General features: G+C 42.3%; 1 protein-coding gene across 2 annotated transcripts in view; it reads left to right on the forward strand.

The window, feature by feature from the left end:
- SART3 (spliceosome associated factor 3, U4/U6 recycling protein) overlaps positions 1-13,077 on the forward strand; it is a 56,492-nt gene that overhangs the window by 35,716 nt on the left and 7,699 nt on the right. Inside the window, exons 13-18 of one of the 2 annotated variants that reach the window (XM_068239624.1) lie at positions 3,840-3,952; positions 4,044-4,120; positions 4,214-4,385; positions 5,692-6,128; positions 7,659-7,811; positions 12,702-12,883. In XM_068239624.1, the coding sequence (XP_068095725.1) occupies positions 3,840-3,952; positions 4,044-4,120; positions 4,214-4,385; positions 5,692-6,128; positions 7,659-7,811; positions 12,702-12,883 (1,134 nt within the window). The remainder of the gene's footprint in view (positions 1-3,839; positions 3,953-4,043; positions 4,121-4,213; positions 4,386-5,691; positions 6,129-7,658; positions 7,812-12,701; positions 12,884-13,077) is intronic. The other variant, XM_068239630.1, reaches the window with a different exon arrangement.

Here is a 13,077-nt window from a genome sequence, read left to right on the forward strand (position 1 = left end):
CTCGCTCACGTTGCCTTTCCGTGCATACGCAGGATGGTGGTTATGTCAGTGAGGATGCATGCAGCCAGGGCCGCACATTGGCTCAGTGACTGGCCAGTGGCCTTAGCCACGGCGTGGGGACCGGAGGATCGCTCCAGGGGGGCTGGCAGAAGCCCCAGGTAAATAAAACTTTTTCAGGTTTCCTTTAAACTCAAAACTGAACAAAGCACAGTCTGAAAACCATAATTTTGATAAGCATTAATTTCAAGAGTAATACCCTTGTGAATTAATATTTCAAATAAAAAAAAAAAGCTATGTATGCATGCATGCATACATACACCATATTCCCACCCCCCTAGTTATCTGGAACTCGACTAACTAGCATTCTTAACCAAGCAGCACAAATCACTGGCTGTACTCAGTGGTGAAGGCCAACTTTCTAGGCTGTTTGTATTTACTGAATCACACCTCTTGTTATTAGTATTTGCCCTTGTTCAATTTTAGTTTTAGTGTGGCTTTAACCACCATTAATGTGAACATGTGTTCCAATCCTCTGAAGAAAAGCAAACCTGTAAAAACATTAAATATGTTACCATCTTCTTCCATGTCTGAATTACAGCCCTCCCCTTACATCGCTGGTTTTCTTATGTGTAGGACGTGATACTTGGTCATGAATTGTGCCGATGTCTTATTAAAATACATAATATTTTTCTCTTAGGTCTACTACAGTAGGTAGTAAAATGCTGAAAGATTGAAATTATGCATAATTATAAACCCTAAGCAGGATACCTTTTACAACAGGATCTCGACAGCATGACTATATGGGCAAGCAGATAAAATTTAATGTAGATAAATGTAAAGTCATGCTCCTTGGACATGCTTATGGTAGAGCAACATATGAGATAAATGGCTTACAGCTGGGAACATTAGACCTGGAGAAGGAATTGGGAATACTGGTTGATAACAAGTTAAAATGGGATTGTCCCCACAAAAATCAATTTTCAACAGCAACTGGTCTGAATGTATTAAGTTATAAAGATGCTATTCCTGCATTCAAAACGTTTAAAACTTTTTCTGCTGTTATGGTTTGGAAATATCACACACCTTAGGAGCACTGGGCCTTTAATAGCCATTGCCATTTAGTTGCATGCTGGGGGTTCATATTATCTATAATATATTCCTCCTCTTCCCTTTATCTCCCTGCCTAGCTGAAACATGATCATCTGCTCACTTGTGTTTACAAGCAAGGCTGAGGTGACTCAGCGATTGAAGGAGAAAAGAAAAAAAGTTAAGAGAAGAAATTACGTCAGTATTTAGTCTCAAACTGTGGGCAAAAGACATGGTTCCCACCAGGAGCAGAATTCTCTTAATTTACTATATAAAATTCACTGAAATCAAAAGTGGACAGTACAATACATGTTATGTAACTAGATCAAGTATGTATCTACTTATATATGTGTTTTTTTTCCCCTGGCGTAGTATGGCTAATCCTCCTGCTTTAACCTTTTGGGGACTGCCTCTATTAGATCCTACACCGCACTTGTGGCTAGGATCTATGCCGCCCGCCGTTTCTGCACCCGACGCAATCGTGCGCACCAGAGAGGGGAGATTAACCACTTCACCACTGAGGGGTTTTACCCCCTGAGCACCAGAGCAATTTTCACCTTTCAGCGCTCCTTCCATTCATTCGTCTATAACTTTATTATTACTTATCGCAATGAAATGAACTATATCTTGTTTTTTTCGCCACCAATTAGGCTTTCTTTAGGTGGGACATTATGCCAAGAATTATTTTTTTCTAAATGTGTTTTAATGGGAAAATAGGAAAAATGTGGGGAAAAAAATAATTGTTTTTCAGTTTTCGGCCATTATAGTTTTTAAATAATGCATGCTACTGTAATTAAAACCCATGAAACGTATTTGCCCTTTTGTCCCGGTTATAAAACCATTTAAATTATGTCCCTATCACAATGTTTGGCGCCAATATTTTATTTGGAAATAAAGGTGCATTTTTTTCAGTTTTGCGTCCATCCCTAATTACAAGCCCATAGTTTATAAAGTAACAGTGTTATACCCTCTTGACATAAATATTTAAAAAGTTCAGTCCCTAAGGTAACTATTTATGTATTTTTTTTAATTGTAAATTTTTTAATTATTTTTTTTAATTACAAAAAAAAAAAAATGGGGAGTGTGGGAGGTAATGAGTTAATTTTATGTGTAAAAGTCATTTATTTGTATGTGAAAAATGTGTAGGGTGTAGTTTACTATTTGGCCACAAGATGGCCACAGTAACTTTTTGTTTTAATGCGACCTCCAAGCTTCCTTCCGGAAGCTTGGAGGAAGAATAAGGAGGCTGGACACGTGAGTTTTTTCTCACAATGATCGCGCTGCCCATAGGAGAGCAGCTGATCATTGCGGGGCTTAGATCAACGAACGGGAATGGATTTTCCCGTTCATTGATCTCTGGGCGAGCGGGCGGCGGCGGTTTTACTAGCGGCGGGCGGCGTGTTTACGAGCGGGAGCGCGGGCAGCGTCGGGAACGCGGAAAGTACGTGTTTCTCCGTCCCTGGTTTTTAAAGGATGGAAAAAGGGGCGGAGAAATACGTACGCGCGGGGGTAAAGTGGTTAAGCTGTCATATGACAGCTGACATCTCCCCTCAGTGATCAGAATCCATTGTGTATGGCTTCTGGTCACGTGATCACTATGATTGCCGGCGGATCATAGTGTTCACTGTGGCAGCTGCGGCGGTAGGGGGGCAAGAAGAGGATCCACTCACCTCCCTGCCGTTCCCATGACGATCAGCGCTTCCCTCTGCTCTTGCAGGCATCCCTGCTTGCTCTGACGTCCGTGCCGGGTCCGGGCTTGATGACGTCATCAAGCTGTGACCTGGAACTGAGCGGCAGTACGAGCGGGAATGCCGGCGAGAGCAGAGGGGTCCACAGCGACTCGTCGATGGAGCCTGGGAGGTGAGTAAAGGCTGCTGCTTACAGGGGGAACACCTGGTCACACAGGGGACACGATGCCCAGCAAGCCTCTGCAGGGATCCAGCTGCCTGCCCTGCCCCCCCCCACCCACAGACACGCATGCAAATTTGCCTGGTCCTTAAGGGGGGTTAGGCTGCCAGTCCCCAAAAGGTTAAACAACAATATTCAATGCCAAGCAGCAGCTAAAGCAAATAAAATTCTGCACAAAATGAGCAATAAAATAACTAGATGCTTATATGCTACTCCCACTGTATAAAACACTTGTGAGGGCACATCTGGTGTATGGTATAGTTTTGGGCACCACATACAGGAAGTACATTGACATTCTAGAACTGGTACAAAGATTGGCAAATAATTAGGAGGATGGAGGTCTTGAGGGATTGCATCGGCTAGTGCACTCTCTTGTAAAAGGATTGAATGGGAATCCGGAGTGACCAGCCAGCCAACAGGAAAGGTTAGACAAACTAGGCTTAATTAGGCTTATGTAATTTAGAAAAAAGGCTAGAGGATTATCTAATTAACATGTATAAATACGTCAGTGGGCAATACAAAAAGCTTGGTAAATGAGCTTTTTGACTTTTGCCTTGTGCAGAGGATAAAGGGACATGATCTGCGTATGGGGAAATAACGTTTTTGCGGATTTTATCTGACTGCCACCTGGATTTGGGAAGTTTTTTTTAAGGTTAATTGGCCCAAGCCTTATAAGGTGTACTTATTTATATATTTTGCGTTCCTCTGATTCAACTGGCATACGTGAGGGTGCAGGACAGAAATGTACCTAATTTTTACTTATTGTGTTTTGTGTGTTGTTTGTTTTTTCTTCCTGGTTGGACTTGATGGATGGATGTCTTTTTTTTTTTCAACCAAACTAACAGAGCACATGGAGATACTCAGCACTGCAGGAAAGCTCTGCATAGAGCTGTCATGTGTACGTCAGACTACCCTGAGCATGTGTGCGAAGTCCTCCTCAGTCTGGAGAGAATAGATGGTAGGTGCTGTTTTGTGAGAAGCTAGAGCAATAAAGAGGTTTTACTTCATATGTATAAGAATTATCATTCTTACCATTTTCTCTGTATTAGGATCATTGGAGGACTGGGATGTAGCTGTTCAGAAAACTGAAAATAGGTTGTCCCGAGTCACTGAGCAGCGTGCAAAGGTCACGTGCAAGAATTTCATTGTTTTTTATCAGTTACCATTGTATCATAAGAGTTTAGTAATGACCGTATAGGATTTCTTTATCACAATGCAGGCTGCTGAAAAGGAGGCAAAGCAAGCTAGACAAGAGGAAGAGAAGGCTGAGCAGAGGAAAAAGGCACGAGCAGAGAAAAAATCTTCCAAGAAGGCAAAAAAGATAAAACCTGGAGACAAACGCAAAGCAGAGGAAGAAGAGGAGGAAGAGGAAGAATGGGGTGAAGAGACAGGTGAGTTGTCTGCATACAGTTTACATTATTGGATTATTTACCCAGGGTTTGCAAAAATGCAGAATATAAGGCAGCTCCAAACGATTTAGCGTTATCCAGAAATGGGGTGAAGGGAAAAGTACATTGAGCAACCCCTCACAGCCATTGACGGAGATAATGGAAAAAAGAGAGAATCGCTCCAAATGGAAAGATTTAGGCTAGATGTACACTGACAGCAGATAAAAACTGATACGTTTTAACTGATCCGTTATTTTGCTCTTTCAGTTGCTATGCATTTTCATGTGACGGATTAAAAAAAAATGCATGCAGCAGTGCGTTGTGAAAAGGCTTTCAGTTAAAGTGAACCTCCAGACTAAAAATTGACTCAGCAGCACTGGAAAGGCCTGGTGTTTCTTTAACTGTTTCACAGCATCAGAACTTTTTTTCTCTTATACAAGCCTCATTTTTAGCTGCACAGAAAGAAACTGCCTGGGCATTTTTCCCCTAATGCTGTGCAAAGCATGATGGGATTTCTGATGTTGTTGTTCTCGTTCTGCTGTTTTGGTGCAATTTTTTTTTTTTTTTTTTTTTACATTTTGAATTTGACATCTGAAGCCTAGCACATTCAGCTGGGAGGGGTAATCAGGACACAGGACAGTTGGAACTGTGTCTCCTGCTCCCTGTCACCTCCTTTCAACCAAAAATATGGCTGCCCCCATGAATCACAAACATTTGCCTGTTCTTTTAAAACTGGGTGGGTAAGAGATTATATTACCTATCTATTCTAATTAACATAACTAATGTAACTTAATGACAGTATGTTTGTTTAGGCTGAAGTTCCCCTTTAAAGGGATACTGAGCAGGTATAAAAAAAAGAAAAACAGAATTGGTACTTACCTGGGGCCTCCTCCAGCCCACCGTAGGCCGCGAGGTCCTCCGGCGTCCTCCTGGCTCCTCTCCCGGTCCCACTGCCGGCTCTGTTAATTGGGGACTTCCGCCTGAAGTCGCCACTATGAGTCCCCCCTGCGCACATTATGCGTCATCATGCTGGCCGCTGAGCATCATGACGTCCTGTGCATGCGCGGTTCTCTAACTCTGAACCGCGCATGTGCAGGACTCTCACACTGGTGTGATGACTTGTAACGTGTGCGGCGGGGACTCTTAGTCATGTCATAAGTGCCATAAAGTTATTGGCGAATGAATGGGAAGAAGGTGATTTGTGAAAACTGTTCTGGTTTTAAAGGGGAAATAACCTGTGGTGGGGAAGTGGTTAAGCTATTGCATTGTAGTTGCTCATTTGCAGATACATTTTGTTTGTATTTTTTAGCAGAGTTGCCCAGTAAGAGGCACAAAGGAGAAGAGAAACATAAAGATAATGAAAAGGGAGGGATGGAGACTGAAACTGGGCTATTTGGCCGAAGCATGGACCAATCTTCATCCAGACAAAAAGCCCCCACCGCAGTGGAGCAACCCAGAATCCTACATGATGATAAAAAGGACAATATAACAGTGTTTGTCAGCAACCTGTCCTTCAATATGTCTGATCCTGAACAGCAGCTTAGAAAAATATTCTCTGGCTGTGGAGACATCTCTGAGGTCAGGGTGATCTATAGCAACAAAGGTACCTTCCGTGGATATTGCTACGTTCAGTTTACAAATGAGAAAAGTGCACTCGATGCACTAAACCTGGATCGCCAACAGATAAGTGGGAGGCCTATGTTTGTTTCCCCTTGTGTGGACAAGAACAAGAATCCAGATTTCAAGGTTTGTATCTCAACCTTAGTTCTAGGTCTGTTTAACAATATTTGTGAAAAAAATAAAATAAAATGCAAAGTTAATACAAATTTAAATTGGTATTGCTACATTTTTTTTGATTGGCCCAATTCACAGCTGCATACTTTCACATTAAATCTGCATGCAATTCCGTAAAATTAGCAGGGTTAGTTTAGTTGAGGGAAACCTCAAAGATCAGGGGCTGGTTCCTCCTCGCCACAAATCGGTTATGTCCATTAATTTGTAAGTAATAGGGGACCCAAGGGAAAACGCTAATATTGCACTCCAGGACTCTCGCCTGCAGCCTTTGGCCGCTGGGCTTCAGGCACGCAACTTGCTTTGGCTGCCATCTTGCAAAAAAAACCTAATTTGGTTGGTGGTGTGGATAGTGTTTCCTGCTGTGCATACCATTTCTTACAAATTAGTGGTTATGACCATATTGCCTGGAGCAGTAAACAGCCATGGGTCCCCTCAAGCAGACAAACGCCAAATTAGTACCTCATTTTTGGTGACCATGTCATAAGTAGCATGTCCAAAGGTTACCTTTTTGCTTTGCATCTAAAAGTTCAGTTTTAAAATTGTCATGACATGAAACAGCAGATTGTGGAAGTGATGTCTCTGTTACATTCAGTTTTCAGCTCCAGCTTATTGGTGCTGTAGAAGTAATTGCACAATATGTGATTCTAAATTGGCTGATAACCCCTTTCCTGCAGCTTTACATAAGAAAGGTGCTGCTTGGTTTCAGAGGGCTTGTCCTTTTCACTCTTAAAGCGGAATATAACCCTGCATTTCAACTTTGCTCTAAAATATTATTTACAGTATATTATATGCAACCAGCATTTTTTTTTTTTTACTGGACCAGCATTGGAAGGGTTACACAGAGCTTTCAAGTTCCTGGACAGAACTGCAGACGCATCGGAAGCTGACATAGATACATTTTGTTTACATAAATGTATCTAAATGTGGCATGTGACTCACTCTCTCTGATTGAGAAGGAGCTGGAGGACAGCCAAAGAGTGTGTAACATTTATCACTTGTTATATTCTATTTAGTTAAATGTATCTAAATGAACTTCTGCATATCCACAGAACTTTAAACCTCTGTGTTTAACCCTTCCAATGCTGGTCTAGTAAAAAAAAAATGCTGGTTGCATATAATATGCTGTAAATAATGTTTTAGAGCAAAGTTTGAAATGCAGGGTTATATTCCGCTTTAATGCAAAAATTAAAATGTCCTATGTTTTACTTTCCCAGTTACCGTACGTAGTTTCATTGCAAATTTTGTGCCTTAGTGGTTGAGCATCCTTTTTTTTTTTTTTTTTTAATTTCATGTTAAGCTAGCTCTCAGGTCCTACTGCACACTGCCTTAATTGGCTGAGCAACCCCATATAAAGCTAGTCTGGCCTGGTTTCAGAGTGCTTCTATTCTTCAGTCCATGCAATGAGTGCAAGTAATAAAGGTATGGGTCAAATCTGAAAAATTACTCCTGTGCTGGCTCACTACAGTATATTTTATTTTTCAGGTGTTTAAATATAGTAGCACTCTGGAGAAACACAAGTTGTTTGTTTCTGGCTTACCATATTCCTGCACCCAGGAAGAAGTAGAAGAACTCTTCAAAGCGCACGGAACAATCAAAGAGATCCGCCTGGTGACCAATCGAACGGGGAAGCCCAAGGTGAATATTTGCTTAATACTGTAGGTCATATTTTACAGCACAAGTGAAAATGTGAAAGTCTACTCTAATAGTTATTTCCAGAGAGCAGAATTCACTTTTATCGCGGACTCCTTTTGTTCTCAGAAAATAGGTTTATGTAAAGTCATGCAATTCAGTAGTCTGAACAGACCTTTCAAAGGTAACAATATCATGTGATCCCACCTTTAGTAATAGGCCTCTCAAAACCAGAGCACTGAGAATTGGAGCAAAACTTTCGCAAAACATGTAAACGTGGAGCAGTTGCTTACAGCGTCCAGCTGAAATCTTTGGGTATCTGTTGCTCCCGTTTCATACACTTCCATCCTTCTCACACCTGTGGGTGGTATGTGTATTTCTCCACTTTGTGTCCTCTATTAGAGACCTGCAAATCTGAGAATTTTGCACAGTATCTTAGTTGTTTTGTACTGCATTTTTGTTCCTAGGATTTGTTGGAGCCACTCTTCCAGCTTAGGAATCCTCTTCCACCATTGGGACCACTTCGGCCTTCACTTTCCACATTCTCTCTCTAGTTAAAGCGCTGCGTAATATGTTGGCGCTTTATAAATACAATAAATAAAAATAAATAGTCGCACTTACAGGCATGGGTACTTCTCCAGCTACTGTCATCTGCCCATTATGTGCTATCAAGATGTCTGCTGATTGACCAGCATCCATCTGCCCCTCTAGATATAGAAGTCCCATGGGATCTTAGCCCAGTGATCTACAAACCTGGCTCTTCAGGGGTTAAGGAACTACAAGCCCCACAATGCATTTGCCTCTATGAATCATGGCTGTGGCTGTCAAGCTCCTGCAATGCATTGTGGGACTTGTAGTTCTTTAACAGCTGGAGAGCCAAGTTTGCAGATCACTGTCTTAGCCCTATCATTGTCCACAACCCTCTGTGGAAACTGAACTTGGCAGGGTTTAGCTCTGTTAAAGGAAATAACTTACTCAATGAGGCTTCTCCAATTCATGCCAATGAAAATGAAATCTTTATTTACTCAGCTGAGGACATTTTTATATACCAGCATTTATTAAAGCAAAAACAGGCTAGCTGCAGCCTGGCCAGTTACAAAAAGGTGCAGACTTCCTTCCTCTGTTGGTCGTTATACCCCAGTTAACATGCTAGTATATCCCTCCCTCCAAACAGTCTGTCATCCCATGAGTCCAATGAGCAATGTCCAAAGGAGACTGGACTTCTTCTTTGGGCGGGTTTTCCCTGTGTCCTTCAAGAGACTTCCTGTATTTTAGCTTTCACTTTCAGGCTGACTTTCGTTTCACTGGAAATGGAACAGTGGTGGAGTTTCGTTATGACCTCTAGCCAGTGATCAGCAAAGACAAATCCGCCCATTGAAATCTGGTTCAAACTGCCCTTCCCAAAGAATTATTTCTCTCTGTGCCTGGTACTACAGACCGGAGGGGGGAGGGAGGTCGTTTTGGAATAGAGAGGCTTGAAAACAGTAACTGTATTCTTCATACACATTAATTTTGGTTACATTGTGTGATTCCTAAAACAATACTATGATCATATTCTTAAAGTGTCACTCTAACACACTGTTCTGATTACATGAATGTGGCTCTTATAGCCACGTGAGAATATAAAAGATATATCATGTGATTAATTATAAATCTTAAATTCTTTCCACAGCTCCTATGCTGAGAAGGATGTTTCTGTACACCATGCCAGCTACTTGGCTGTTCTGTTCAATGTATGCTTTTCCTGCCATTATGTGTTGGCCTCTCGGCACTGCCTGCATCATGGGTCCTGTCTAGTGCTGTAGATCAGGGGTCCCCAACCTTTTCTGGCCCGGGGACCACTTTCTGACCCAATTTTTCTCCAGGGAACCGGGGGGGGGGGGGGTGTCGGGGGTTGTATTGGGTGCACAACCTAGTGGACCTAGTGGGGGGGGGCGCTGGGGTGCGGCGGCATGGCTAGCATAGTTGACCCAGTATAGGGAGTTTCGTTACCCCAGTATGGCTAGCATAGTGCCCCAGTATAGCTAGTATAGTCCCAGTATGGGTAGGTAGTGCCCCAGTATAGCTATTATAGTGCCCAGTATGGGTAGGTAGTGCCCCAGTATAGCTAGTATAGTGCCCAGTATAGCTAGTATAGTGCCGAGTATGGGTAAATAGTGCCCCAGTATAGCTAGTATAGTGCCCAGCAGGGCTGTGAAGTCGGTACAAAAATCCACTGACTCCGACTTCCCAGTTTAGGATTCCACCGACTCTGACTCCTCTAATTTGCATATTACAATCTTGTTGATTGAAAGTATGTAACATGAAATTTGTCTCTTAACTGCCAACGCTTAGGAATTTTAAAAGACAACTGAAGTGAGAAGGATATGGAGACTGCCAAATTTATTCCCTTTAGTCATAGACTAAAACTAGTCCTTGGTAAGAGTACTTGTAAAGGGTACAGACCCGGAACAAAGAACATCTATCAGGCCCTAGGCAATGTAACTGTGGGTACATGTAAGAGTGATGTGCATGTACTCTACAGGGGAATAAGGAGATTCTTCCTCTATTACACATTCTTCATGAACAATCTGAACCAGGTTTATGGGTGATAGACAACACCTCTGTGTTCAATGTGCACAACATTCTCAGTGGATTCCCTGCAGCTCTGTGGGGAGTGCATATGTAGAGTATAGTACTACTGTGTAACAAAGTAAACCTGAGACAGATGAAATTAAAGTTTTATACATACCTAGGGCTTCCTTCAGCCCCCTTCAGGCTAATCAGTCCCTCGCTGTCCTCATCCGCCACCTGGACCTTCTGCTATGAGTACAGGTACTTGAGCCAGTCTGGAGTAGTGCGCATGCACACACCGCCGCCGGGAGCCGGACTGCGCTGACTGGCTGAATTACCAGGACTCATAGCAGAAGATCCAGGTGGTGGAGGTGGACAGCGAGGGATTGATTAGCCTGAAGGGGGCTGGAAGACGCCACAGGTATGTATAAAACTTTTCTTTTCATCCTTCTCAGGTACCCTTTAATTCGTAGTCACCAAACCAAATTTTAACAACATATCAAATTATTTGATTTCATGAGCAATCAAATCAACTGTACTGCCGCAGTTGATTTATGTACATTTGCATAAATCAGCATCAATGCAGAATTATATCCATCTCATTGACCATCTCTATTAGTGACACGGCTACACATCAGGCTTTATTCTTACAGCATAGACGTTATTTAGTATATATAAGAGATTCTTGTGTACACATCATATATAAAGTCACAATCAGATGTGTATATCTGACTTCAAAAATACGGGGACTGCTTTATTAAAGCAGCACAAGTAACTAATTTTGATTGGTTTATTTCATTTTTGTGGACTAAGCACAGCTATTACTGTATGTATAAATTATTTATAATGACTATTATCTGAGAAATAGAACATTTTATTATATTTTCTATTTAATTAGAGTTTAAATTCATTAGGAGTCGGTGCATTTTTTCCCGACTCCGACTCCAGGCACCCAAAATTTCTCCGAGTCCACGACTCAGACTCCACAGTTCTGGTGCCCAGTATGGGTAGGTAGTGGCCCAGTATAGCTAGTATAGTGCCCAGTATGGGTAGGTGTTGCCCCAGTATAGTGCCCAGTATTGGTAGGTAGTGCCCCAGTATAGCTAGTATAGCGCCCTAGTATGGTTAGCGGCTTCCTGTAGCGGCGATATGCATCGCCGTTACCATGGGAACCGCTGCCCCGCTCACTTCCCTCCTTACAGCAGCCGCAAGACGCGCTGCTGACTGCTGTAATAGGAGATTCTGCGAAGAGGAGAGTGGCGCCCTACGGGAATCTAATAGAACAAGCGGCCGCCAGCTCATAAGGTAACACGAGCGGCGGCCGCGGGGGGGGGGGGGGGGATGACAGACCCGACGCGGCCCAGCTGGAAACTGCCAACGGACCGGCAGTGGGCCGCGGCCCGGTGGTTGGGGACCCTCTACAGTGTAGATCTATGCTTCTATGGATCAGGAGATTAGTCTTGTTGGGAAGCTATGATCAGTGTCTGTCTTTGGAGTCTAGCCATTCCTAGTCACTGGTATTTCTATTTTTCAGCCGACTTAGCATCTTGACTTGCCAGTATAATTCAAATACATTACATTTTTGACCAGCCTCGCTTTAAAGGACACCTGAAGTAAGTAGGCTAAGGAGATTGCCATATTTCTTGCCCTTTAAACAATACTAATTGCCTGGCGTACTACTGATCTTTTATGCATTAGTAATGTCTGAATCGCACACCTGAAACAAGGACGTGGCAAATCCAGTGAAACTGAAGTAGAAAAAAATTAAAAAAAATCTGGTCTGCGTGCTTGTTCAAGATTTATTTCTAAAAGTATTAGAGCCAGAGGATCAGCCGGACATCATGACCGTTTGCATTGTTTAAAAGGAAATTAATAATGGCGGCCTCCATATCCCTCTCACTTTAGGTGTGCTTTAAGTAATTTTAAAGGGAGCCTTCACTCTAAAAAAAACAAAAACACGAGTTTTACTTACCTGTGGCATCTACCAGCAAATGGGATGCAAATTATTTTGAGCTAATGCTGAAATATACAAATGTTTATGCAAATATATGCAACTTGAAAATATACCTATTGAATTAAAAATGGGGCAGGATTTCAATCTCGGAATTATTTCTATCTCATTGTACTATCAAAACCCTTTTACTCCCCATTAGTTCTGGGAATTTCCTGGTGTTCAGGGGACACAGAGCATCTTTACATCCTATTTTTTATTTTGTACAGTGTTTAAACTGACTTGAGCATGTTCTGACCTGTGACATGGTAATGATGCAAGCCTTTGCCAAGGCTCCAAAGATCTTAATGTTGAACATTTCATTTTTTTATTTATTTTTTTTCATTCATAAGGGACTTGCCTATGTTGCGTATGAAAATGAGGCCCAGGCTGCTCAAGCTCTGGTCAAACTGGATGGTTTCAAGATCAAGGATCACTCTATTAAAGTGGAAATTAGTAATCCTCCAGCAAGAAGACGACCAGGGGATACTGCACAGATGAAATCTTCTATGGTGCCAAGACAAGCATACGGAGCGTAAGTATAGACCTTGGTAAAGTACATTTATACGATGGAATAATGAGCTTTGTAAACGCCTTACTTAAAGGGAAGGTTCAAGCAAAATAAAAAAAGGAGTTTCACTTACCTGGGGCTTCTACCAGCCCCATGCAGCCATCCTGTGCCCTCGTAGTCACTCACTACTGCTCCAGTCCTCCGCTGGCAGCTTGCCG

This window comes from Hyperolius riggenbachi, chromosome 1 (genome assembly GCF_040937935.1).
Source record: "Hyperolius riggenbachi isolate aHypRig1 chromosome 1, aHypRig1.pri, whole genome shotgun sequence".
Classification (NCBI taxonomy): Eukaryota; Metazoa; Chordata; class Amphibia; order Anura; family Hyperoliidae; genus Hyperolius; species Hyperolius riggenbachi.